The 27,514-nt window shown below is 47.9% G+C and overlaps 1 protein-coding gene and 1 pseudogene across 3 annotated transcripts in view; one reads left to right on the forward strand and one right to left on the reverse strand.

Moving 5' to 3' along the window:
* WDR97 (WD repeat domain 97) overlaps window positions 1-27,514 on the reverse strand; it is a 578,372-nt gene that overhangs the window by 39,077 nt on the left and 511,781 nt on the right. For 2 of the 3 annotated variants that reach the window (XM_073680111.1, XM_073680113.1), the window contains 3 exons: window positions 13,476-13,565; window positions 5,806-5,975; window positions 1,548-1,609 (listed from right to left, as the gene is read on the reverse strand). In XM_073680111.1, coding sequence (XP_073536212.1) covers window positions 1,548-1,609; window positions 5,806-5,975; window positions 13,476-13,565 — 322 coding nt within the window. The remainder of the gene's footprint in view (window positions 1-1,547; window positions 1,610-5,805; window positions 5,976-13,475; window positions 13,566-27,514) is intronic. The other variant, XM_073680112.1, reaches the window with a different exon arrangement.
* LOC141264130 (serine/arginine-rich splicing factor 9 pseudogene) lies at window positions 6,700-9,597 on the forward strand (annotated as a pseudogene).

Below are 27,514 nucleotides of genomic sequence, written 5' to 3' on the forward strand. Positions count from 1 at the left end.
CCAGCAGACGCCTGGCATTGTGCATGCTGATATTATTAGTACAGCTCCCCCATAGTCCAGTGATGACGAGCTTTACACCTCTCCAGCAGACACCTGACATTGTGTATGCTGATATTAGTACAGCTCCTCCATAGTCCAGTGATGACGAGCTTTACACCTCTCCAGCAGACGCCTGGCATTGTGCATGCTGATATTAGTACAGCTCCTCCATAGTCCAGTGATGATGAGCTTTACACCTCTCCAGCAGACGTCTTGAATTGTGCATGCTGATATTATTAGTACAGCTCCTCCATAGTCCAGTGATGACGTGCTTTACACCTCTCCAGCAGACCCCTGGCATTGTGCATGCTGATATTATTAGTAGAGCTCCCCCATAGTCCAGTGATGACGAGCTTTACACCTCTCCAGCAGACGCCTGGCATTGTGCATGCTGATATTATTAGTAGAGCTCCCCCATAGTCCAGTGATGACGAGCTTTACACCTCTCCAGCAGACGCCTGGCATTGTGCATGCTGATATTATTAGTACAGCTCCCCCATAGTCCAGTGATGACGAGCTTTACACCTCTCCAGCAGACGCCTGGCATTGTGTATGCTGATATTATTAGTACAGCTCCCCCATAGTCCAGTGATGACGAGCTTTACACCTCTCCAGCAGACGCCTGGCATTGTGCATGCTGATATTATTAGTACAGCTCATCCCATAGTCCAGTGATGACGAGCTTTACACCTCTCCAGCAGACGCCTGGCATTGTGCATGCTGATGTTATTAGTACAGCTCCCCCATAGTCCAGTGATGACGAGCTTTACACCTCTCCAGCAGACGTCTTGAATTGTGCATGCTGATATTATTAGTACAGCTCCCCCATAGTCCAGTGATGATGAGCTTTACACCTCTCCAGCAGACGTCTTGAATTGTGCATGCTGATATTATTAGTACAGCTCCCCCATAGTCCAGTGATGACGAGCTTTACACCTCTCCAGCAGACGCCTGGCATTGTGCATGCTGATATTATTAGTAGAGCTCCCCCATAGTACAGTGATGACGTGCTTTACACCTCTCCAGCAGACACCTGGCATTGAGCATGCTGATATTATTAGTACAGCTTCCCCATAGTCCAGTGATGACGAGCTTTACACCTCTCCAGCAGACGCCTGGCATTGTGCATGCTGATATTATTAGTACAGCTTCCCCATAGTCCAGTGATGACGAGCTTTACACCTCTCCAGCAGACGCCTGGCATTGTGCATGCTGATATTATTAGTACAGCTTCCCCATAGTCCAGTGATGACGAGCTTTACACCTCTCCAGCAGACGCCTGGCATTGTGCATGCTCTAGAGGCCAGTGACACGTGCACATAGAAATATGTGTCCGGACTAAAGTGTAAATGTCTGTGATGAGGATTCAGGGTCACCTACAGGTAGTAGAAGCAGACTCTGAGCCTGCGCGGCACCAGCTGCATATCCTGACTGCAAGCTTCATCAATATATACCGTATACTACAGACAAGAGGCTGTAACATATCTCTCCCGATCCAGGGGACTCACCTTCATCATCTCTTTTTCTTTCTTGCTTCCCAGTCTCACCCAGCCGCAGTAAAGCTCGTGTGCTGCAAATGAAAGAAACCGTTATATGACCACAGGGGCAGTATTGTATCAGATCACAGTTACCAGTGATGACCACAGGGGGCAGTATTGTATCAGATCACAGTTACTAATGATGACCACAGGGGGCAGTATTGTATGAGATCACAGTTACCAGTGATGACCACAGAGGGCAGTATTGTATCAGATCACAGTTACTAATGATGACCACAGGGGGCAGTATTGTATCAGATCACAGTGACCAGTGATGACCACAGGGGGCAGTATTGTATGAGATCACAGTTACCAGTGATGACCACAGGGGGCAGTATTGTATCAGATCACAGTTAGTAATGATGACCACATGGGGCAGTATTGTATCAGATCACAGTGACCAGTGATGACCACAGGGGGCAGTATTGTATCAGATAACAGCGACCAGTGATGACCACATGGGGCAGTATTGTATCAGATCACAGTGACCAGTGATGACCACAGGGGGCAGTATTGTATCAGATCACAGTGACCAGTGATGACCACAGGGGGCAGTATTGTATCAGATCACAGTGACCAGTGATGACCACAGGGGGCAGTATTGTATCAGATCACAGTGACCAGTGATGACCACAGGGGGCAGTATTGTATCAGATCACAGTGACCAGTGATGACCACAGGGGGCAGTATTGTATCAGATCACTGTGACCAGTGATGACCACAGGGGGCAGTATTGTATCAAATCACAGTTACTAATGATGACCACAGGGGGCAGTAGTGTATCAGATCACAGTTACTAATGATGACCACAGGGGGCAGTAGTGTATCAGATCACAGTTACTAATGATGACCACAGGGGGCAGTATTGTATCAGATCACAGTGACCAGTGATGACCACAGGGGGCAGTATTGTATCAGATCACAATGACCAGTGATGACCACAGGGGGCAGTATTGTATCAGATCACAGTTAGTAATGATGACCACAGGGGGCAGTAGTGTATCAGATCACAGTTACTAATGATGACCACAGGGGGCATTATTGTATCAGATCACAATGACCAGTGATGACCACAGGGGGCAGTATTGTATCAGATCACAGTTACTAATGATGACCACAGGGGGCAGTATTGTATCAGATCACAGTGACCAGTGGTGACCACAGGGGGCAGTATTGTATCAGATCACTGTGACCAGTGATGACCACAGGGGGCAGTAGTGTATCAGATCACAGTTACTAATGATGACCACAGGGGGCAGTATTGTATCAGATCACAGTGACCAGTGATGACCACAGGGGGCAGTATTGTATCAGATCACAGTGACCAGTGATGACCACAGGGGGCAGTATTGTATCAGATCACAATGACCAGTGATGACCACAGGGGGCAGTATTGTATCAGATCACAGTTAGTAATGATGACCACAGGGGGCAGTAGTGTATCAGATCACAGTTACTAATGATGACCACAGGGGGCAGTATTGTATCAGATCACAGTGACCAGTGATGACCACAGGGGGGCAGTATTGTATCAGATCACAGTGACCAGTGATGACCACAGGGGGCAGTATTGTATCAGATCACAGTTACTAATGATGACCACAGGGGGCAGTATTGTATCAGATCACAGTGACCAGTGATGACCACAGGGGGCAGTATTGTATCAGATCACAGTGACCAGTGATGACCACAGGGGGCAGTATTGTATCAGATCACAGTGACCAGTGATGACCACAGGGGGCAGTATTGTATCAGATCACAGTGACCAGTGATGACCACAGGGAGCAGTATTGTATCAGATCACAGTGACTAATGATGACCACAGGGGGCAGTATTGTATCAGATCACAGTTAGTAATGATGACCACAGGGGGCAGTATTGTATCAGATCACAGTGACCAGTGATGACCACAGGGGGCAGTATTGTATCAGATCACAGTTACTAATGATGACCACAGGGGGCAGTATTGTATCAGATCACAGTTACTAATGATGACCACAGGGGGCAGTATTGTATCAGATCACAGTGACCAGTGATGACCACAGGGGGCAGTATTGTATCAGATCACAGTTACTAATGATGACCACAGGGGGCAGTATTGTATCAGATCACAGTGACCAGTGATTACCACAGGGGGCAGTATTGTATCAGATCACAGTTACTAATGATGACCACAGGGGGCAGTATTGTATCAGATCACAGTGACCAGTGATGACCACAGGGGGCAGTATTGTATCAGATCACAGTTAGTAATGATGACCACAGGGGGCAGTATTGTATCAGATCACAGTGACCAGTGATGACCACAGGGGGCAGTATTGTATCAGATCATAGTGACCAGTGATGACCACAGGGGGCAGTATTGTATCAGATCACAGTTAGTAATGATGACCACAGGGGGCAGTATTGTATCAGATCACAGCGACCAGTGATGACCACAGGGGGCAGTATTGTATCAGATCACAGTTAGTAATGATGACCACAGGGGGCAGTATTGTATCAGATCACAGTGACCAGTGATGAGCACAGGGGGCAGTATTGTATCAGATCACAGTTAGTAATGATGACCACAGGGGGCAGTATTGTATCAGATCACAGCGACCAGTGATGACCACAGGGGGCAGTATTGTATCAGATCACAGTGACCAGTGATGACCACAGGGGGCAGTATTGTATCAGATCACAGTTAGTAATGATGACCACAGGGGGCAGTATTGTATCAGATCACAGCGACCAGTGATGACCACAGGGGGCAGTATTGTATCAGATCACAGTTAGTAATGATGACCACAGGGGGCAGTATTGTATCAGATCACAGTGACCAGTGATGACCACAGGGGGCAGTATTGTATCAGATCACAGTTACTAATGATGACCACAGGGGGCAGTATTGTATCAGATCACAGTGACCAGTGATGACCACAGGGGGCAGTATTGTATCAGATCACAGTTAGTAATGATGACCACAGGGGGCAGTATTGTATCAGATCACAGTGACCAGTGATGACCACAGGGGGCAGTATTGTATCAGATCACAGTGACCAGTGATGACCACAGGGGGCAGTATTGTATCAGATCACAGTTAGTAATGATGACCACAGGGGGCAGTATTGTATCAGATCACAGTGACCAGTGATGACCACAGGGGGCAGTATTGTATCAGATCACAGTTAGTAATGATGACCACAGGGGGCAGTATTGTATCAGATCACAGCGACCAGTGATGACCACAGGGGGCAGTATTGTATCAGATCACAGCGACCAGTGATGACCACAGGGGGCAGTATTGTATCAGATCACAGCGACCAGTGATGACCACAGGGGGCAGTATTGTATCAGATCACAGCGACCAGTGATGACCACAGGGGGCAGTATTGTATCAGATCATAGTGACCAGTGATGACCACAGGGGGCAGTATTGTATCAGATCACAGTGACCAGTGATGACCACAGGGGGCAGTATTGTATCAGATCACAGTGACCAGTGATGACCACAGGGGGCAGTATTGTATCAGATCACAGTGACCAGTGATGACCACAGGGGGCAGTATTGTATCAGATCACAGTGACCAGTGATGACCACAGGGGGCAGTATTGTATCAGATCACAGTGACCAGTGATGACCACAGGGGGCAGTATTGTATCAGATCACAGTGACTAATGATGACCACAGGGGGCAGTATTGTATCAGATCACAGTGACTAATGATGACCACAGGGGGCAGTATTGTATCAGATCACAGTTAGTAATGATGACCACAGGGGGCAGTATTGTATCAGATCACAGTGACCAGTGATGACCACAGGGGGCAGTATTGTATCAGATCACAGTTACTAATGATGACCACAGGGGGCAGTATTGTATCAGATCACAGTGACCAGTGATGACCACAGGGGGCAGTATTGTATCAGATCACAGCGACCAGTGATGACCACAGGGGGCAGTATTGTATCAGATCACAGCGACCAGTGATGACCACAGGGGGCAGTATTGTGTCAGATCACAGTGACCAGTGATGACCACAGGGGCAGTATTGTATCAGATCACAGTTAGTAATGATGACCACAGGGGGCAGTATTGTATCAGATCACAGTTACTAATGATGACCACAGGGGGCAGTATTGCTTGGTGCATCTTGGAGCTTGTAAAGCTTCACTAATCTAGTTAGGGTCACCTAACCACTCAGCACAGAGACCAGGTGACCTATGAGGGGGGCGCTATGTGTTACCTGCTTATTGGTGGCAGGGCGAGGACCGTGCTTCCACGCCCCGGGTCACAATCCTGCAGCATCTGCAGCTCTCTCTTCTGGATTTCACAATAATAATTCAGAACATCGACGGCCGTCACATCGTCTTCGAGACGTTCCTGCGGCTTCTGTCGTCTCGCTGTGTTTCCCTCCTATAAGAGGTAAATTGCGCTCACATCACATGACCTCAGAGGCGGAGCTTCCTGGTGACAGCGCTCACATCACATGACCTCAGAGGCGGAGCTTCCTGGTGACAGTGCTCATGGCAGCTCAGGCGTCACAGGCCCTGGGGTGTGATGAAGTCTAAGGGTCTGTGCACACCATCAGTGTTCATTGCGGATTGGACGCAGCGGCTGGATGTTACAGCATAGTGGATGGATTTATACAGACCCCACGCCCGTCTGCGGCACACCCGCGGACACTGACAGAGCGCAGCATGTCTATTTCTCCTGCGGGTCCACATGCGGGCTTTCTCCACAGGCCTAATCTCTATGGGGAAAGTCTGCATGTGAGAAAAAAAAGAGGCCGGCGTCATTTACATCATGAGCGGAAGCTGGAGGCGGCTTCTCCGCAGCCTGAGGGCCGCCGCCGGCTCCGGATCGTCTGCACAGACCCCGACACACAATGTGAGGCCATCGGAGACAGAGAAGTGAAGGTTATGACGATAGGCAATGGTGGAACCAGGATGACCCACAAGTACTAGGAGACTAAACAGAAAGGCCAGGTCAAAACATCAGTACAGAGAATGGACCAAAATTACGAAGAACCACAAGTTCCAGGAGGGTTAGCAGATGGATGAGGTCAGGACATGATATAACTACAGACAATGGACCTGTACCAGGAAGAACCACAAGTACCAGGGGGCTAAACTATAGCATGAGGTCAGGAGATGATACCAGTACAGAGAACAGACCAGAACCCGGAAGAACCACATGTACCAGGAGACATAGCAGAAGGAAGCGTTCAGGAGATGAGATTAATAATGGACCGAAACCAGAAAGAACCACAAGTACTGGGAAACTAAACAGATTAATACAAGGAAAAGAAGTGCTCCCGATCCTGAAGGTCTACGACGCTGTGCAAGCAATGCTGCTAAATATGGAAGTGTTCGTAAAGAATCAATAAAATACAAAATGACTGAACAAAAGAGAAAGTAAATCCCCTCAGTATCTGGTGATAATGATCATCATTTTCTTATGTAGATAGAAATACAGTAATTAACTGAAACAGAAACAGTTTGTGTAGAGGCTTAAAACTGGATGAGGAACAGCCAAACTCTGCTACAAAGGTGGGGTCGTGTCAGACAGTTTCATGGCAAGACTGAGCACAGCAACAATACAGAAGGTAGTTATACTGCATCAGCAAGGTCTCTCCCAGGGAAAGATCTCACAGCAGATTGAGGCAATAAGATGTGCTGCTCAAGCTCTACAGAAAAAGCACCAAAAAATGGCCAACAATGATCACCAAAGATACAGTGATCGGCAGAGGAAACAGTGCAGCAGATGACAGACCCCTCGTGATTACTTTCCCTCAAAATCAAAAGATGTCCATCAGAGACATCAGCTAATAACTGGTAGAAACCAGTGGACTAGCTGCTCCCATCTACCGTTTGAAGAAGTCTGGCCAGAAGTCATCTTCACACAAAGGTATGGCTTTTTTTGCCACAATTCTGAAATGAAGTGATATACCCTATCAACACTTTATGGCAGGCTGGCCACCCTGCACCAGCCAACCTCCATCGTCCCATCCAGCTGGTCAGGGTCGGTGACATCCAGGTCCAGGGACTTTGGGACACTGGGTATTCCATCACCATGGTCAGCACTGATATTGTCCCCCTAGAACACCATTTACCAGGCTGCTGAGTGGCCATCTTCCTGGCTGGGAGTCAGCGCTCTGGGGATGATAGCATTTATGTGGGCAATTTACAGGCCGATGTGCAGGAGAAGAAGCTGGAGGAGTTGTTATATCGGTATGGGTGGATCCGTACCATTGAGCTGAAGAATTGTGGGGGGAGCGGTGCTGCACCGTTCGCCTTCAACAGCTTCCAGGATCCGCGGGATTCAGAGGACGCAGTGTTTGGACGCAATGGGTATGATTTTGGTGCTCTTAGGTTATGCATGCAGTTTCCCAGGTCAAACCGGGGATCAGGGAGTGGATATGGAGAACCCCATGGGAGGAACAGACCCATGTCTCGGCGAACTGAATACAGAGTCCTCATCTCATGGCTTTCCCCATCGGGGATTTGGCAGGATCTGAAACATCATACGAGAGAAGCTGGAGATGTCTGCTATGTTGATATACACATGTATGGAATTTGCATTGTTGAGTTTATTTGAAAGGAAGACATGGAATATTCTTTGAGGAAATTTGATGATACAAAATTTCGTTCTAATGAAGGTGAAACCTCTTACATTTGTGTCTGGGCTGAAAGAAATGTCCCGATAAGAAGGATGATTGGAAGTGTGACGAAACAGCTTCTTATCTTAATCAGTCACACATTTAGATTTGTTAAGACAAGAGAAATGCACTATTGTGTTTGTGTTGACTTTAGAACTTGTATAACCCTGACTGTTGTCTTCTCTTGGTTCTGAAACAATGATGTTTGTTACTATGCTAATTGCATATTGTACTAAAGCCAGCTAGATGTTTATTTACAAGAGCCCCCTGCTATACTATGTAAATTGATTAAATGCTCAAACAATGAAACCTGAGCTCTGTGGAATAATACCATCCCTTACCCTTGCCCTGTGGATGTGTACTTGAAAGAAAAAAATGTGAACTATTTAAGGGACATATGCCTTGTAGCAGGCAGACTTTACAAAGAGAATCAAAGATTAGACTCTCTTCAGAGCATCAAATTGGTAGCATGGCTTTATCCAAAGAGACACAGATTTGGATTCTACATGATTGCAGCCTAAGGGTATATAGCCCTGACTGGAAAGATTTGGATCTGCTCCATTGACCATCAGAGAGCCCATGGATACATTTGGGGAGACCAGGTTGGAATGATGAATTCACCTGGCCCCATGGATATGTTGTTTGAGGTTGCCAAGTGGGACCCTCTGGTCGCCTGGAACCAATGGAGACATTCAGAGAAGCCAGATTGGGACCAGACAGTCATCTGGCCCCATGGAAACTCTTGGAGAAGCCAGGGTGGACCCTCGGGTCTCCTGGCCTTGTACCTCGATGGACTGTCAGCTTCCTAAGCTTGCCGCAACCTTTTCTCTGTGGGGCCCGCCAAAAGCAGGGCAGCAACTGGTTGAGGTAGTTGGCCCTGGAAGTTGCAGCTGTTCTAAAACAGGTGGGCCAGCAAAAGGGTGAGACTGTGTAATGTTGAACCAAATTGGGTATTTGCTGGGACTGTTCCATGTTTTTATTGTCCGTTTGGTGGTTAAATAAAGTATTGCCACGCTGTTTTACCCTCACCCTGTGTTGTCTGAGTAGTATTACACCCACAGAAGACCCTGTGTCTTCACAGGAAGCCTATCATGTCTGGCTGCCCCGTCAACAGCGACCGACGACAGGACCCAGAAGTCTCAGAGGATAGGTTAGAAGGGGGAGGAATGTGACGACACAGGGTCACCCTAGCCTGGTGCAGGGGTGAATTATTTTTAATTATACCAGACGTATTGTTCCTTTGTTCAGTAGGTCATTGTACATAAGCCATTGTTTCCTATGAGCCTGTACTTTGACTCTTGTATGTTAATCTGTGGAATGCCTGCTGATTACATATTGTATCCGCCCCCTGAAGGTTTCCTAGTCTACACACCTTGAAGGACAAATATGCAGGTTAATTAAACAATCAAACAATGAGGGATTACCTCTCCCCACCTTCTCCCAATCCTGTGGGAGAATGCTCTGAATGAGAGCTGTGGAATATAAAAAGGGGGCTGACTCTATCTCCAGAGAGACTCTACCGGACATCAGCGGAGGAACCTTGGCTCCAACTCGTGGAATACAGATTTGCTCTACTGCCCATCACTGAACCAATGAAGACGTTTGGAGAACCCAGGTTGGGACAATCAGATCACCTGGCCAAGTACCTCACTGTACTCGGTCAGCTTCCTAAGCTTGCCGCTACCTCCTCTCTGTTGGTGCCCACCAAAAGCGGGGTGATACTGGTTGGGGTAGTCGGCCCTTGATGCCCCGAAGTCACAAATGTTCTAATCCCCGGCGAGCCAGCAGAAGGATGAGCCTCTGTCATTTGCACCATCTTGTGTACTTGCTGGGACTGTTCTATATGTTATTGACTGTTGGTGATCCAATAAAGTATTACTGCAGTGTGTTACCCTCACCATGTCTGAGTTTTCTGAGTAGTATTCTGCCCATGGAGAAGGAGTACGAGTGTTCAGTGGGATGAGCTCTGGCCTGTGCGGTCTTTTTAAAGACAACCAGGCCAGCGGACGAGAGCACCTACTGACCCTTGAGTCTCCACACTTTGACATGGTAATAAGGCCTAGCGACTAGACCAGGAGCTGACACAGACAAAAGAGAGACCCTGTGCAAGAACAGTGTATGGGCCTTTGCAGTCCACAATTCCATATTGTTTAGAGGTGGTAGTGGACTACTCTCCTCTTCGGCCATTGTGCAGCTGCACAGGTTGCACCAATGGTATGTCCGCCCCTAGACTCAAATGTACACAAAAACATAGGAACTGGAGTGCAGATAATGTCAGCAGAAATGCGAATTTAGTAGTCACAATGTGTACAAAAAAATTTACTGGAAAAAGACGCCGGGACAGCGTTGAAATGCCTGTGTGAATAAAAAGCCTTTTCCTCATCATCATTTCTGAAGAATTGATTTACTCCAGCAGCGCAGCCCACCTACATGTTCATCCAACTGGATCCAATGTGGGATATATGGCTGTAACAGAATCAGATTGTTCCCAAAGGGCTGGAGATCAGCACAATAATGAGGGTCTGCAGGAGCAAGGACATGGTGGAGGGTCTGGCAGGATTGGGATTTGGTCAGAATTAAAGTGCACCTGTCAGCAGGATTGTGCTCAGTAAACCACATACACTGTCAGGTGGGCGACATTAAACTGAGTAAAATGATACCTTTGTTGATGAAATCAGTCCTGTGGTTCTTTTATAATCTTTATTTTCAGTTCTGCCATAATGAGATGCTTGTGCTCTGGGGCGGGACCTTAGGGAGGGGCTGTAACTGGTGCTCTCATTATGTATGCCTATCTCTGGCTTCTGACAGGTCACTGTGCTTCCAGTCACCTGCCTACTATTTTAAATATTGCCTTTGTAATTTCTCTGCCAATGTGAAATTTACATGTTCCAAAATGACTGCCGGCGCCCGCGCATGCACAGTAGCATCTTTCGGTTGCCGATGCTACTGCGCGCGCGCGGGCACCATATTGATTTTGGAAAAAGAATTTGGGTGAAGCAATATGGTGCCAAGCATGAGCAGTAGAATCTCTCAGCAACCAAGAAATGCTACTGTGCAAGCGCGCGCAGTGGGGGCCATATTGCTGCAGGCAAGTTTCTTTTTTCTGTAGCAAAATGGCGCCCGCGCGTGCGCAATAGCATTGGCAAGCGAAAGGAACCACAGGACGGATTTCATCAACAAGGTATCATTTTACTCAGTGTAATGTCGCCCACCTGACGGTGTATGTGGTTTACTAAGCACAATCCTGCTGACAGGTGCACTTTAATGGTGTCCTCAATGCTGAGAAATCCAGGAGATATTTCCCCAACATGGAGACATGTGATTGACTCAAAACATATTCTGCAGCCAGACAATGACCCCAAACATCCAGCCAATGTCATTAAGAATGGGATGGCTAACCAAGAGCAGAGCATGGAAACAAACTGGATGCAGGCAAAAAAGTGAGATTCCAGAAGAACGAAAGGAAGAAGCAAAAAACTAAATGTACAGGGGTGTTTTACATTGCAAAATACAGATCAGCATAAAACAATTGGATTTCAGGGTTGGACAACCTCTGTAAGAACGAGGAGTCCTGAAGGTGATGATCCGGCCCCGGAGCCCCGATCTCACATCACCCCATCTGTCTGGGATCACAAGAACAGACAGAAGGGTCCGCACAAGATACACAGAAGATCTGTAGGAACAACCTCCTGACAAGTTTCTACAAAGACTGTGTCCATGTACTGAGAAAATTGTTGCTTGCAGTTTTGAAGGGATGGGCGATCACCAGATACTGATGACGGAGGTGACAGGCGGTCACCAGATACTGATGACGGAGGTGACGTGTGGTCACCAGATACTGATGGTGGATGGGACGGATGGTCACCAGATACTGATGATGGAGGGCACAGGAGGTCACCAGATACTGATGACGGAGGTGACAGGCGGTCACTAGATACTGATGACGGAGGTGACAGGCGGGCACCAGATACTGATGATGGAGGTGACAGGCGGTCACCAGATACTGATGACGGAGGTGACGGGCGGTCACCAGATACTGATAGGATTTACATTTCTCTTTCATTCACTTTGGATAACCTATTAACACATATTTGTCACTTTGCTGCATCCTTCCACACCTGAATACAACTTTTGTACTGTATCTACTTATGTGTATTATCAGTGGGCAGATGTGTACTGATGTCTACAGATGACGACACACAGATCTACCTCTCTGGACCCGATATCTCCTCCCTACTAACCAGAATCCCACAATGTCTGTCCGCCATCTCATCCTTCTTCTCCGACAGATTTCTAAAACTCAACATGGATAAAACAGAGTTCATCATCTTTCCACCCTCTCATTCACATCCCCCATCCGACCTATCCATCAACGTCAATGGCTGCCCACTCTCCCCAGTCCCACAAGCTCGCTGCCTCGGGGTAACCCTGGACTCTGATCTCTCCTTCAAGCCACATATCCAAGCCCTTTCCACCTCCTGCCGACTCCAACTCAAAAACATCTCCCGGATCCGTGCATTCCTCAGCAAAGACTCTGCAAAAACACTAGTGCATGCCCTCCTCATATCCCGCCTCGACTACTGCAACCTCCTGCTCCGTGGCCTCCCTTCCAACACTCTTGCGCCTCTCCAATCTATCCTAAACTCTGCTGCTCGACTAATCCACCTGTCCCCTCACTATTCCCCGGCCTCTCCTCTCTGTCAATCCCTTCACTGGCTCCCCATTACCCAGAGAATTCAGTTCAAAACCCTAACCATGGCATACAAAGCCATCCACAACCTGTCTCCCCCATACATCTGTGACCTAGTCTCCCGGTACTTACCTGCACGCAACCTCCGATCCTCACAAGATCTCCTGCTCTACTCCCCTCTTATCTCCTCCTCCCACAATCGTATACAAGATTTCTCCCGTGCTTCCCCCCTACTCTGGAACTCTCTACCCCAACATATCAGACTCTCGCCGACCGTGGAAACCTTCAAAAGGAACCTGAAGACCCACCTCTTCCGACAAGCCTACAACCTGCAGTAAAAACCACTGCACGACCAGCTCTACCCTCACCTAATGTATCCTCACCCATCCCTTGTAGACTGTGAGCCCTCGCGGGCAGGGTCCTCGCTCCTCCTGTACCAGTCGCTGACTCGTTTTGTTAAGATTATGTAAATGCTTTTGTTATGTATATCCCTATCACATGTAAAGCGCCATGGAATAAATGGCGCTATAACAATAAATAATAATAATAATAATCCCCATCTTACCACACTCCCCGCAGGCTGATATATAATGTTCTTCCCTCCATGTGATGTCCATGGCTCCTTATTATAGGCGGTCACTCCATGGAGTTGGTCCTAAGGGTAAAGCATGGAAGACATCATATAGCCGGTCTATCCAGTGGGGAAAATAAGTATTTGATACACTGCTGATTTTGCAGTTTTCCCCCCTACACAGAATGGAGAGGGCTGTATTATTTATCGTAGGTACACTTCACCTGTGAGAGTCAGAATCTAAGAATAATCCAGAAAATCACATTGTAGGATTGTTACAGAATTCATTTGCATTTTATTGCAGGAAATAAGTATTTGATACTTGATAGAAAAACAGAACTTAATATTTGGTCCAGAAACCTTTGTTACAGTTACAGAGGTCAGACGTTTCCTGGAGTTCTTGACCAGGTTTGCACACACTGCAGCAGGGATTTTGGCCCCCTCCTCCATACAGATCTTCACCAGGTTTGCACACACTGCTGCAGGGATTTTGGCCCCCTCCTCCATACAGATCTTCTCCAGATCTTTCAGGTTTCGGGGCTGTCGCTGGGCAACATTGAGTTTCAGCTCCTCCAAAGATTTTCTATTGGGCTTAGATCTGGAGACTGGCTAGGCTGCTCCAGGACCTTGAAATGCTACTTAAGGAGCCACTCCTTAGTTGCCCTGGCTGTGTGTTTCGGGTCATTGTAAAGCTGGAAGACCGAACCATGACCCATCTTCAATGATATTACTCAGGGAAGGAGGTTGCTGGCCAAAATCTCGCTATACCTGACCCCATCCATCCTCCGTTCAGTACAGTGCAGTCGACCTGTCCCCTTTGCAGCAAAGCACCCCCAAAGTATGAGGTTTCCCTCACCATGCTTCAAAGTTGGAATGGTGTTCTTGGGGTTGTACTCATCCTTCTTCTTCCTCCAAACACAGCGAGTGGTGTTGATACCAAAAAGTTCAATTTTGAACTCGTCTAACCACATGTTCTTCTCCCATGCCTCCTCTGGATCATCCAGATTGTCATTGGCAAACTTCAAATGGGCCTGGACATGTGCTGCCGTGAGCAGGGGAACTTGCATGCCCTGCTGGATTTTAATCCATGACGGCATAGTGTGTTACTAACGGTAATATTTGACACTGTGGTCCCAGCTCTCTTCAGGTCATTGACCAGGTCCTCCCGTGTAGTTCTGGGCTGATTCCTGACCTTTCTCAGAATCATCCTTACCCCACGAGGTGAGATCTTGCATGGAGCCCTAGACTGAGGAAGATTAATAGTTCTCTTGTGTTTCTTCCATTGTCTAATAATTGTGCCAACAGTTGTTACCTTCTCACAAAGCTGCTGCCTATTTTCCTGTAGCCCATCCCAGCCTTGTGCAGGTCTACAATTTTGCCCCTGGTGTCCTTAGACAGCTCTTTGGTCTTGGCCATGGTGGAGAGATTGGAGAGTGATTGGGTGTGTGGACAGGTGTCTTTTATACAGGTAATGAGTTCAAACAGGTGTAATTAATACAGGTAATGAGTGCAGAGTAGGAGGCTTCTTACAGAAAAACTAACAGGTCTGTGAGAGACTGAATTCCTGCTGGCTGGTAGGTGATCAAATACTTATTTTATGCAATAAAATGCAATTGAATTATGCAAAAATCAAACAATGTGATTTTCTGGATTGTATTTTTAGATTCTGTCTCGCAGAGCTGAAATGACCTACAATAAAAATTACAGACCTCTCCATTCTTTGTAGGTGGGAAAGCAAAATTGGCAGTGGATCAAATACTTCTTTCCCCCACTGTATGTACTGGGTCTGCTACATAACAGAGCAGCAGGCAGTGCTGTGGGGTGAATACAAGAGGAAAATCAACTTCAGCTCCAGATTTACACGTCATATTCAAGAATCAGGCTTCCAGGGTTCATGTCTTCTCCTCCATGTCCAAAATTCAACATGCCTGATCTTTAGTTCTGAAGATAACTAAAACGCCATCAGAGGCATCTGACATTGGAGTCTTCACCTCTTCTTATTGAGAATGCTTACATACATACAGCGGGTGAAATAAGTATTGAACATTTCACTAATCTTCTAAGTAAAGGTGCTACTGGCATGAAATTCTCACTGTCGGTAACAACCCATCCAATCCACACAGGCAAAGAAATCACCATAGATGTCCACACATTATGTGTAGTGATGAGCGAGCACTAAAATGCTCGGGCACTCGTCGCCCGGGTCGATCACATTGGCATACTCGGGTGCTCAACCCGAGCAACGAGCCCAATGTAAGTCCATGGGAAACTCGAGCATATTTCAGGCGGCTCCCCCCGGCGGTCTGCAGAGGACTTAAAAATTGCCCAAATCAATGGGAACAGTGCTCAAATGACATGGGAACAGCATGGGGAAGACTCCTGGAAGCATTTCTGACTCCCAGGTCACTGCTGTCAACAATGTTGTCAGAGTATTACGCCACTTTTACTGACTCGCAATAAAATATACAAAAACAAAACCAAAATGGATTTTCCTGGGAAATATATTAAGGAACATCCTTTCCAGGGTAATGACTTGTATATAAGGCAAAATAAATAACCAAAACCAAAAATACTCCTCCACACCTTGGGCTATGTTCACACGTAGCATTTTTGATGTGTTTTTGCACTTTTGCATTGCTTTCAACAAAGACAAATGCATTCACCAGGAAATATCATTTTAACATTTTACAACCTTATCTGGCCATATGCTGTGTGACACATGCATACAGTGCTGAAAAGACATGGGAATAGCATGGGGAAGACCTCTGGAAGCATCTCTGACTCCCAGGTCACTGCCTAAAAGTGTGCCCATCATAAGTGATCCTTGGCGCATGCGAAGATGCCTCCCGCCATGCACCTGTCGTTGCAGACTTGCGACAATCACCGTCCACGTCCTTGTCCCAGTGCAGCGTTCAGTTGTCCCTCCCCCAATCTTTGGAATGCAAGCGCAAGTAAGCAGGCAGCCACCCACCCATCCACAGGCTGCGATACTATACTGCCAAATTTTTGAAAGCTGCTTGCACTTGAAATGTGGCTTTTTAGGCTCGTGGAGGCGGAAGCTTTTCATAACCTCATGCTGGCGGCGGCCGGGTGTCCATACTCGGTCCCCAGCCGCCACTGTTTCTCCCGGTGTCGTCTCCGCCTTCCACAAGCACGGGTCCCACAACATTACCCGTGCCCTCCCCAGTGCACTTACTGGGAAGGCCCGCCTAACCACAAACACAGTGAATGTGGCCAGGAACGATACGGAGCCAGTCCACAGCTTTTTTTGCTGAGGTGTATTTCACCACAGCCATATTCTTTAGCTTGGTGAAAGGACTTGGTAAATCATATCTACCCAGCTGTCATTTCTCCCAGGAAGTCCTCTAAAGCTGCTTTCAGGTGAATGTGGCCAGGGACGGTACGGAGCCAGTCCACAGCTTTTTTTGCTGAAAGTTGTATTTAGCTCGGTGAAAGGACTGGCACAGAGGGAAACCGTATCTACTCCGGCTGTCATTTCTCTGTCACCAGGTACAGCCCATTGTCACACACGACCATGCCTGGCTGTATGTTCAGCGGTGAGAGCCACAGATCAGGCTGCTGTGTTACAGCTTTCAACAACTCTGCAGCGCTGGGCGGTTTGTCAATTAAGCATTAAGCATGTTATCTTCAGCACAGCCTGTTGCCGCTTGGCCAAGGCAGTGCTGCAGTGCTGTCAGCTTGTGACTGATTTGGTCATTTCGGAGATGGAGGAGGAGGTGCAGGAGCTGAACAATGTGATTACATTGAGGTTAAATTGGTGACACTGTTTTTTATACTAAAGAAAGATCCTATTGTTTTCTTTTTTTTACGTTATTTTTTAAGACAAATGCATTCACCGGGAAATGTCATTTTAACATTTTACAACCTTATCTGGCAATGTGGTGTGTGACACATCATCAGACACATCCTGTTTTATTTATGATGGAGGGACTCTGAAAGTCATAAAGCCTATTTTTATAGGGACATCAGACGGCCCTTACTATTCTTAAAAGGCCAGCAGTCGGCCCTCGCTATTGTTAGAGAGCCATCAGCTGGCTATGCTTTGTTGTTCCCATTATTAACAAGTGGGTCTCCTATACTGTTATTGCGTATCCAGTGACTGCAAGGGCTGCCAAAAATTTGGACGCACCCAATACCCCTTTGAAAAGACATAGAGGAGAGCCTCAGTAAAAAAAATGTTCCCATTATAAAGGAGCGGGTCTCCTATAGTGGTAATGCCCATGCTGTGACTGCAAGGGCTGCCAAAATTTGGGAAAAATCCCACTAAGAATTTAAAGACACATAGAGCAGGGCCACAGTAACAAGGTACAATATTAGAAAAACCCGGCACTCAAAGAATTTAGAAAAATGGGTATAAAGTTTTTAATGAAGTAGGTACAATCAAATAGACAAATGTTTCGGTCCCTCGGGACCTTCATCAGTGTACAAGGTACGGGTCATGAAGGTGGAAAAAGGAATCCACTAAGATTGCTGAGCAGAGAACTGGAACATATACCAAGGAGTATAGGCCAGGAATGGTACGTCAGTAGAGAAAGCTGGAGACAGAAGTCCAGAGTGAAGTAAAGACAAGCGGTGGATACCGCGTCTTTACTTCACTCTGGACTTCTGTCTCCAGCTTTCTCTACTGACGTACCATTCCTGGCCTATACTCCTTGGTATATGTTCCAGTTCTCTGCTCAGCAATCTTAGTGGATTCCTTTTTCCACCTTCATGACCCGTACCTTGTACACTGATGAAGGTCCCGAGGGACCGAAACTTTGTCTATTTGATTGTACCTACTTCATTAAAAACTTTATACCCATTTTTCTAAATTCCTTGAGTGCCGGGTTTTTCTAATATTGTACTTTGGGCTTGGTACCTTACCTGTGCACCAAGAACAAATCAGGAGTGCGGTAGTTTTTGTACCACAGTAACAAGGTACGACATGTTCCCATTAGAAAGGAGAGGGTCTGCTATACAGTTATAGGGTATGCAGTGAGTCCAACGACTGACCAATTTTAGGAAAAACCCCACTAAGAATTTAAAGACACATAGAGCAGGGCCACTGTAACGACAAATTCCCATTAGAAAGGAGAGAGTGTGCCACCATCCTGTCCTGTAATCCTCATCATCCCACCTTCCTGTCCTGAAATTCTCATCATCACACCTTCCTGTCCTGAAATCCTCATCATCACACCATCCTGTCCTGTAATCCTCATCATCCCACCTTCCTGTCCTGAAATCCTCATCATCACACCTTCCTGTCCTGAAATCCTCATCATCACACCTTCCTGTCCTGTAATCCTCATCATCCCACCATCCTGTCCTGTAATCCTCATCATCACACCTTCCTGTCCTGTAATCCTCACCATTGTTCTATCCTGTCCTGTAATCATCATCATCACATCATCCTGTCCTGTAATCCTCATCATCACACCTTCCTGTCCTGTAATCCTCATCATCCCACCATCCTGTCCTGTAATCCTCATCATCACACCTTCCTGTCCTGTAATCCTCACCATTGTTCTATCCTGTCCTGTAATCCTGATCATCACATCATCCTGTCCTGTAATCCTCATCATCACACTTTACTGTCCTGTAATCCTCACCATCGTTCTATCCTGTCCTGTAATCATCATCATCGTTCTATCCTGTCCTGTAATCCTCATTATAAGACCGTCGTGTCCTGTAATCATCATCACATCATCCTGTCCTGTAATCTTCATCATCGCACCATCTTGTGCTGTAATTCTCACCATCGTTCTATCCTGTCCTGTAATCATCATCATCGTTCTATCCTGTCCTGTAATCCTCATTATGAGACCGTCGTGTCCTGTAATCATAATCACATCGTCCTGTCCTGTAATCCTCATCATCACACTTTCCTGTCCTGTAATCCTCATCATCACACCTTCCTGTCCTGTAATCCTCATCACATCATCTAGTCCTGTAATCCTCATCATCCTACCTTCCTGTCCTGTAATCCTCATCATTGCACCACCCTGTCCTGTAATCCTCATCATCACACTTTCCTGTCCTGTAATCCTCATCATCACACCATCCTGTCCTGTAATCCTCATCATTGCACCACCCTGTCCTGTAATCCTCATCATCACATCATCTAGTCCTGCAATCTTCATCATCACACCTTCCTGTCCTGTAATCCTCATCATCCCACCATCCTGTCCTGTATTCCTCATCATCCCACCATCCTGTCCTGTAATCCTCATCATTGCACCACCCTGTCCTGTAATCCTCATTATCACATCATCTAGTCCTGCAATCTTCATCATCACACCATCCTGTTCGGTAATCCTCATCATCGTTCTATCCTGTCCTGTAATCCTCATTATGAGACCGTCGTGTCCTGTAATCATGATCACATCATCCAGTCCTGTAATCCTCATCATAGCAATGTCCTGTCCTGTAATCCTCATCATCCCACCATCCTGTCCAGTAATCCTCATCATCGTTCTATCCTGTCCTGTAATCCTCATCATCACACCATCCTGTCCTGTAATCCTCATCATCACATCATCTAGTCCTCTAATTCTCACCATCATTCTATCCTGTCCTGTAATACTTATCATGAGACCATCGTGTCCTGTAATCATGATCACATCGTCTAGTCCTGCAATCGTCATCATAACAATGTCCTGTCCTGTAATCCACATCATAGCAATGTCCTGGCCTGTAATCCTCATCATTCTACCATCCTGTCCTGTAATCCTTATCATCGTACCGTGCTGCCCTGTAATCCTCATCCTCGCAATAGCTCGTCCTGTAATCATTATCACACTGTCCTATCATCCAAATCATCGCCAAGTCCTATCCTGAAATCTACACCATACTGCCCTGTAATATTCTTTACCTCACTGACCAGTCCTGTTATCCTCATCATCGCACGCCCTGTCCTGCAATACTCATCGTAAGCAAAAAACTACCGCACTCCTGGGTATAGGTGCTCAAGCAGGAAACAAACCCGTGACTGAAATTATAATAACTTGGCACTCCTGTGACTCAGAAAATATGCTTTAAAATATTTAATGGGAAAAATAATGAAGTACAAAAAACAGACGTTTCGGTCACTGTGGACCTTCATCGGTGCACTACAAAAACAATAATATCATCCATGTAATTATATTCAACAATGTAAGTCATACAGAGTGATCATAAATTGTACATAAGGTTGGGTGAACAACAACAAGGAGAAGAGAGGGAGGATTGATGGGAAGGAGGGTGAGGGAGTGCAAGGAAGGAAAGGAGGAACGGAAAAATGCAACATACCAGAATATTTAGGCAAGGAGGCATATGAGGCAGGAGCCCGTTATGTGCGGTACTGCCCCCAATGAGCGGTCTCCCCTGCACTTCTGGGCTCCACCCACTTCCTATAAAATCTCCCCTTATCTCCTCTCCCCTGGCACCCACTGGAACAAGCAGTGGACACCGCGTTCCCACAGCCATGAATACTCTCTACTCCTTTCTATAGGTATGTACTCTCACCTTTTATATCTTTGTGGTCTACTGGTACTTCTACCATGTTCTCATACTTTATTATTGTCTACAGCTACCGCACTTAACGGGCTCCTGCCTCATATGCTTCCTTGCCTAAATATTCTGGTATGTTGCATTTTTCCGTTCCTCCTTTCCTTCCTTGCACTTCCTTGCACTTCCTTGCACTCAGGGTCTTGTTAAAGCGCTCTACTAAGCCATCTGTCTGCGGATGATACACAGAGGTTGGCAGCTGGGTAATCTGGAGGACCCTGCACAGCTCCTTCATTACCTTGCTCATAAACGGGGTCCCTTGGTCCGTTAGCATTTCCTTCGGCAGACTGGTCCTGGCAAATATATGAACAAGTTCCCTGGCTATGCATTTACTCAATGAGTTTCTTAGCAGCACAGCTGTTTCTGGATACCAGGTCGCATAGTCCATGATCACCAGAATGTATTGGTGGGCTTGGGCTGATTTGACTAAGGGCCCTACTAGGTCCATAGCAATCCTCTCAAAGGGGATCTCTATCACCGGTAGTGGAACTAATGGACTACGGAAGTGGGAAGAGTGAGCGGTTATTTGGCAGGTGGGGCAGGACCTACAATAGTTGAGAATTTCTCTGTAACACCTAGGCCAATAAAACCTTCTTGAAATCCTCTCCTGAGTTTTCTCGACCCCTAGGTGTTCCCCAAGAACATGTGAAAAGGCCATATCCAGTATCCTCCATCTGTAAGGCCCCGGCACTAACAGTTGTTCCACTATCTCACCTCCCCTTAGTTTGACCACCCGATATAACATCTACCCATGAACTGCAAAGTGGGGGAACCTGGTGTCAGCCCCCGGCTCTTGGGCAACCCCATTTCATACAGTAACCTGGTCAAATGCTCCCTTTAAGGTTGGGTCCCGAAGTTGAGCAGTCCCAAAGTTCTCTCCGGACACATCCAACTCAGGGAGGTCGGCCTCCTCGGTCACTGTCTCGCCCTCATCGCCGGCAAGGACGCACAGTGGGAACTCATCCACTTGAGACTTTGTCAGGGGTTCTTCTCCAGGGACCTGGTTTTTACCCACACTACTTAGTCCAGTTCCCTTCCCCCACAAGTCCCAAAGAAAAATCACGGCCTAGTATGACGGGATGTACCAGGTCCTTAACCACCCCGACCTCGTGGGACTGGGCACCACAGCCTGTTGCCACTGTCACTGTGGCCACTCGGTAGTCCTTGGCGTCCCCATGGTTGCACCGAACACCCACAGTTTTGGAAGGGACCAACTGGTGGGGAAGCGTGGCTCTGATCAAGGTCACCAGACTCTCAGAGTCCAACAGTCTAAGCACCTTTACTCCATTAATGGACACGGCACATGCCTACAGCCCCTCGCTGGGTCGACAGTCCACGCTGCAGGCTGGATAAGCATAAAAGGAGACCCATCTGCCTAGGCTGCAGTCCATGGGCTCAGGGGACATCTGACATCGGGCGGCTACGTGGCCAGGGTTGTGACACCGCCAACAGACTATATCTTTAACAACAGTCCTTGTGGCACCTTCAGTGGGAGTGGGACGCCCCCCAGTGGTGGCCCCAGACCCCTTCCATGGAGAACCCGCCCCCTTGTGGATATCCCAGTATGGGGAAGTGACTACATCCAGTTTCCAGAGGGACTTTTCAACCACCTGGTACCTCTCTACCAGGCTAATGAAGTCATCTGCATTCTGGGGATCGCCCTGGGCAACCCAAGTCTGTACCGACTTGGGAAGGGAGTGCACGAATCTATCAATCACCACCTGCTCGACCATCTGGGCCAGAGTGGAGGATTCTGGCTGCAACCACATCTGAACGAGATGCAGTAGGTCAAACATCTGCGAGCGAGGGGGTTTGTCGCTGGCGTATGCCCAGTGGTGGACTCGTTGGGCTCTCACCGCCATATTCACTCCCAGGCATGCCAAGATCTCTGTTTTTAGCTTGGCATATTCCTTGGCATCCTGCAGCGCCAAGTCATAATATGCTTTCACCCGACAAATATGGCGCCATAACCTCTGCCCACTGTTATGTTGGAAGTCTCTCCCGATCTGCCACCCTCTCAAAGACTGTCAGAAAGGCTTCTATATCATCCCCAGGGGTCATCTTCTGCATGGCCAATCTTACCGCCTTCCTGATGTGTGAGTCATCAGTCGGCCCTTGGGGTGGGGCGTCCGCCAGAAGCTGTATTTGCTGTTGCTGCTCCTGCTGCGCCTTTTGCTGCAACTGGATCTGTTGCAGCAACAGTTCGGTCGTCTCCTAGTGCTACTGCTGGCTCTGCAAGTGCTGCTGGTGCATCTGTTGTTGGCTCTGGACCAGGTGCTTAATGAGCTCCTCCATGTTGCCGGACTTCTCTGGCTGGCTGGCGGCCTTCACCCAAAACATCCACCGGTCTTTGTGGCAGGTACACGTGTTCTGGGAATCTTGCCCGAATTCTCCACCAACAGTGGTAAAGCGACTTGCTTGGCTCTCCAGAGGCAGACACAGGATACACGGTTCGGGTTAACTTCCTGCTGGTTTATTCTGTGGCATAAACTCCAGCAGTGCCCCTTAAAAATAAACAGGCCCTTATTAGAAATGAGAGGGTCTGTTATCCAGTTATAGGGTATGCAGTGAGTCCAACGGCTGCCAAAATTTAGGAAAAACCCTACTAACAATTTAAAGACACATAGAGCTAATCCTCAGTAATGACATGTTCCTAGAAAGGAGCGGTTGTGCTATCCAGTTATAGGGTATGCAGTGAGTCCAACGGCTGCCAACATTTAGGAAAAGCCCTACTAACAATATAAAGACACAGAGCTGGGCCACAGTAACGACATGTCCCCATTAAAAAGAAGTAGGTCTCCCATACTGTTCTTGCGTATGCAGTGACTGAAATGGCTGCCAAAAATTTGGTTGAATTCCAATGTCCCTTGCAAGAGACGTAGAGGTCGGAGGGCCTCCTGAAAACAATGCTCCCATTATTAGGAAGTGGGTCTCCCATACTGTTTGCCTATGCAGTGAATGCAACGGCTGCCAAAAATTTGGAGGAACTTGAAGGATGTCCCTTGCAAGAGACATAAATATGGTGATATGGTAGATATGGTCGTGATATGGTGGTGGAGGATGAGGATGAGGAGAAGGACAAGCGCAAATAGACAAAATCAGGAAACGTATACCCATGTCTAGGTGTGAAGACAGCGGTGCATGGGAATAGAGTTAGACCTCCCAAAAAAAAGATACTGTATTTGAGTTTATGTTACGCTGCTATCATTCGGTGATGTTGAGAAGTCTGGCCCAATCCAGCCCTTGTTCATTTTTATAAGAGCCAGCCTGTCAGCATTTCAGTTGACAGGTGGATGCACCTATTGGTTATAATTCCACCAGCGGCACGAAAAACCCGCTCTGGCAAAACCCTAGAGGCAGGGCAGGCCAGGACCTTCAAGGCGTAGAGAGCCAGTTCATGCCACGTGTCCAGCTTGGATACCCAATAACTATAAGGCATAGAGGAATCAAGGAGGACGTTGGTACGGTCGGCAAGGTACTCCCTCACCATCTTCCAAAAATTTTCCCTCCTTGTGAGAGTACCCCGCGCCTCAGGGCTTGTGCGATGGGAAGGTCTGAGAAAAGTGTCCCAGAAGTTTGACCGTGTTCACCTGCCTATGCTGGATTGCATTTGTGTCTCTCTCGCCTGTACTCCTTCACTGTCTAACGAACTGTAACCTCTGCCGCCAACATTTTCAGATGGGAATTTTTTTAATAATTCCACAACAAGGGCCTTCTCGTACTGCCCCATTTTATTAGTCCTGTCCTGCGCGGGAATAAGAGACAGAAAGTTCTCCTTGTAGCGTGGGTCTAGAAGTGTCACCAACCAGTAATGACTGTCACCCAAAATTTGAACAACGCGAGGGTCACGGGAAAGGCAGTGTAACAAACTCAGCCATGTGTGCCAGACTACAAACAGGCAAGACTTCCGTGTCCTCACCAAGAGGACGACTGACCATGCTCTCCTCCTCCTCCATGTCCTCAGCCCATCCACGCTAAACAGATGGTATGACAGTTGTGCAGGTAGTACCATCTATAGTTCAGGAAACTAGCTCCTGTTCTTCCTCCTCCTCTTCCTCATTGTCACCCAATCCACGGTGGGATGAGATGAGGCTGGGCTGTGTGGAATCACCCAGTATGGTTCCTTGCTCCATCTCATCGTGCTCCGCCTGCCATGCATCCTCTGTAATATTGAGCAGAGAGCGATTCAGAAGACAGAGAAGCAGGATGGTGATGCTAATTATGGCATCATCGCCGTTCACTATCTTGGTGGAGTCCTCAAAGTTTGGAGGATGGTACAGATGTCTGACATCCATGTCCACTCCTGAGGTCTTATGTGTGCAGTCTGACCTGATGCTGGTAGTCAACAACTGCCCTCTTCTGCTCACAAATCCTTCCCAACATCTGCAATGTAGAGTTCCAATGCGTGGGGACATCGCACGAAAGTCGGTGAGCTGGAATCTGCAAACGCTGCTGAAGTAAGACAAGGACGGCGGAAGCTGTAGCTGACTTTATAAAATGGGCACACACACAGTGTACATTGACAAGCAGATCCGGGTAGGTTTTGAGAAACCGCAGAACCACGAGGTTAAGTACATGGGCCACGCATGGTACGTGTGTGAGCTCACTTAGCTTCAGAGCCGCCATCGGGTTACGGCCATTGTCACACGCGAGCATGCCTGGCTGTAGGGTCAGCGGTGTCAGCCACAGATCTGCCTGTTGTTTCAGAGCTGTCCACAACTCTTCAGCGTTGTGTGGTTTGTCACCTAAGCATATTAGCTTCAGCACAGCCTATTGCCGCTTGGCCGAGGCAGTGCTTCCAGCTTGTGATTGATGTAGTCATTTTGGAGATGGAGGCTGAAGAGGAGGAGGAGGAGGTGCAGGAGCTGTAGAATGTGGTGGCAACCCTGATTGACCCAGGGCCCGCAATCCTCGGCGTCGGGAGGACGTGTTCCATCCCAAGATCCGACTGAGTCCCGGCTTCCACTAAATTAACCCAGTGTGCCGTCAGCGAGATGTACCCTCCCTGCCAACAAGCACTTGTCCACGTGTCCGTGGTTAGGTGGACGTTTCCAGTAATTGCGTTGTTGAGGGCACGGCTAATGTTGTGGGACACGTGCTCATGTAATGCGGGGACGGCACACTGGGAGAAATAGTGACGGCTGGGGCCCGAGTACCGAAGGACAGCCGCCGCCATCAGGTTGCGGAAAGTTTCCGTCTCCATGAGCCTAAAAGGCAACATTTCGAGCGCAAGCATTCGCGAAATGTGTGAATTTAGTCGTGTGGCCTGTGGGGCGTTGGCTATGTATTTGAGCGTGCATTCCAAGGACTGGGGTAGGGACAACTGAATGGTGCACTGGGACAAGGACGTGGACGTGCTTGCTGATGGTGCTACTTGTGCAATGACGGGAGGCATCTTGGCATGCGCCATGGACAGGGGATTGGCGTGCACGCACAACAGCAGAACAAGCAGTGGTGTCACCCGAAGACACTATTTCTGGATCCTGGGGTTCGGCCCACTTAGTCGCGTGCTTTTCTGACAGGTGCCTGATCATGCTGGTGTTGGTCAGGCAACTAGTTTTGCTACCCCTGCTGATGCTGGTCTGGCAGGTGGTGCAAATGGCCTTTTTGGGGTTATCTGCAGAGTCTTTAAAAAACAACCAGACTCGGGAAAACCTAACAGTTGTACTGGCAACTTCTGTCGTGTTGGCGTTATGGGGAGCGCTTTCCCGCCATGTGTCTGCGGTCATCATACTGCTTCTTCCTGCTTGTTGTGGTGCTACGCTTCCCTCCCCCTGTGTGCTGCTGTCCTCGCTCTGCATGTCTCCCTGCCAGGTTGGGTCAGTTACCATATCATCCACCACCGCGTCTTCCACTTCTGCACCCTGGTCATCCCCCTGACTTTCTGGCAATTGTGTCTCATCATCATCATCATCATCCACCTCTTGTGACAGTAACTGCACTTTCCCATCGTTGCCTTAGTGTGACCGTGGCTGCTCAAATATTTGGGCATCGCTACACGCGCTCTCCTCTTGACTCACTTGAAGCTGGCCAGGTGAGTGGCCCGAATCTACAAATGGAAAAGTGAACAGCTCTTCCGAGTGTCCAAGTGTGGGACCAGTTGTCTCCGGGCACTTGGCATGGTGGGAGGAAGGAGGATCAGGGTGAGGAATATGCGGTCCAGACTCACGGCTACTGAGACTTGACCGTGTGAAAGACAGGGTGGTGGTGTTTCACGCAAGGTGTGGGAAAGACTTAGTGCAACACAAAGGGAAGAGGGAAAGGGAGCCCAGACTCTAGGGAAAGTGGAGACCTCCTAAGTTAATCTAGCGTCACCCTGTCTCCCCTAACATCCCTGTATTGCTCTCCACCAATCGCCACATGCATGCCTCGCCCTGTCTTTTCCTGGCGTATGGCTAAGACTAGGGAAGGGAGGAGATGAGCAGTAGTCGATCTCCACTAAACACTATAGACAACAAGAATGGACAAGCAGGGTGAAATTGCTTAGC

The sequence above is a fragment of the Phyllobates terribilis genome, unplaced genomic scaffold, assembly GCF_046119375.1.
Source record: "Phyllobates terribilis strain yellow unplaced genomic scaffold, ASM4611937v1 Scaffold_4__5_contigs__length_816908805, whole genome shotgun sequence".
In the NCBI taxonomy this organism is placed as follows: Eukaryota; Metazoa; Chordata; class Amphibia; order Anura; family Dendrobatidae; genus Phyllobates; species Phyllobates terribilis.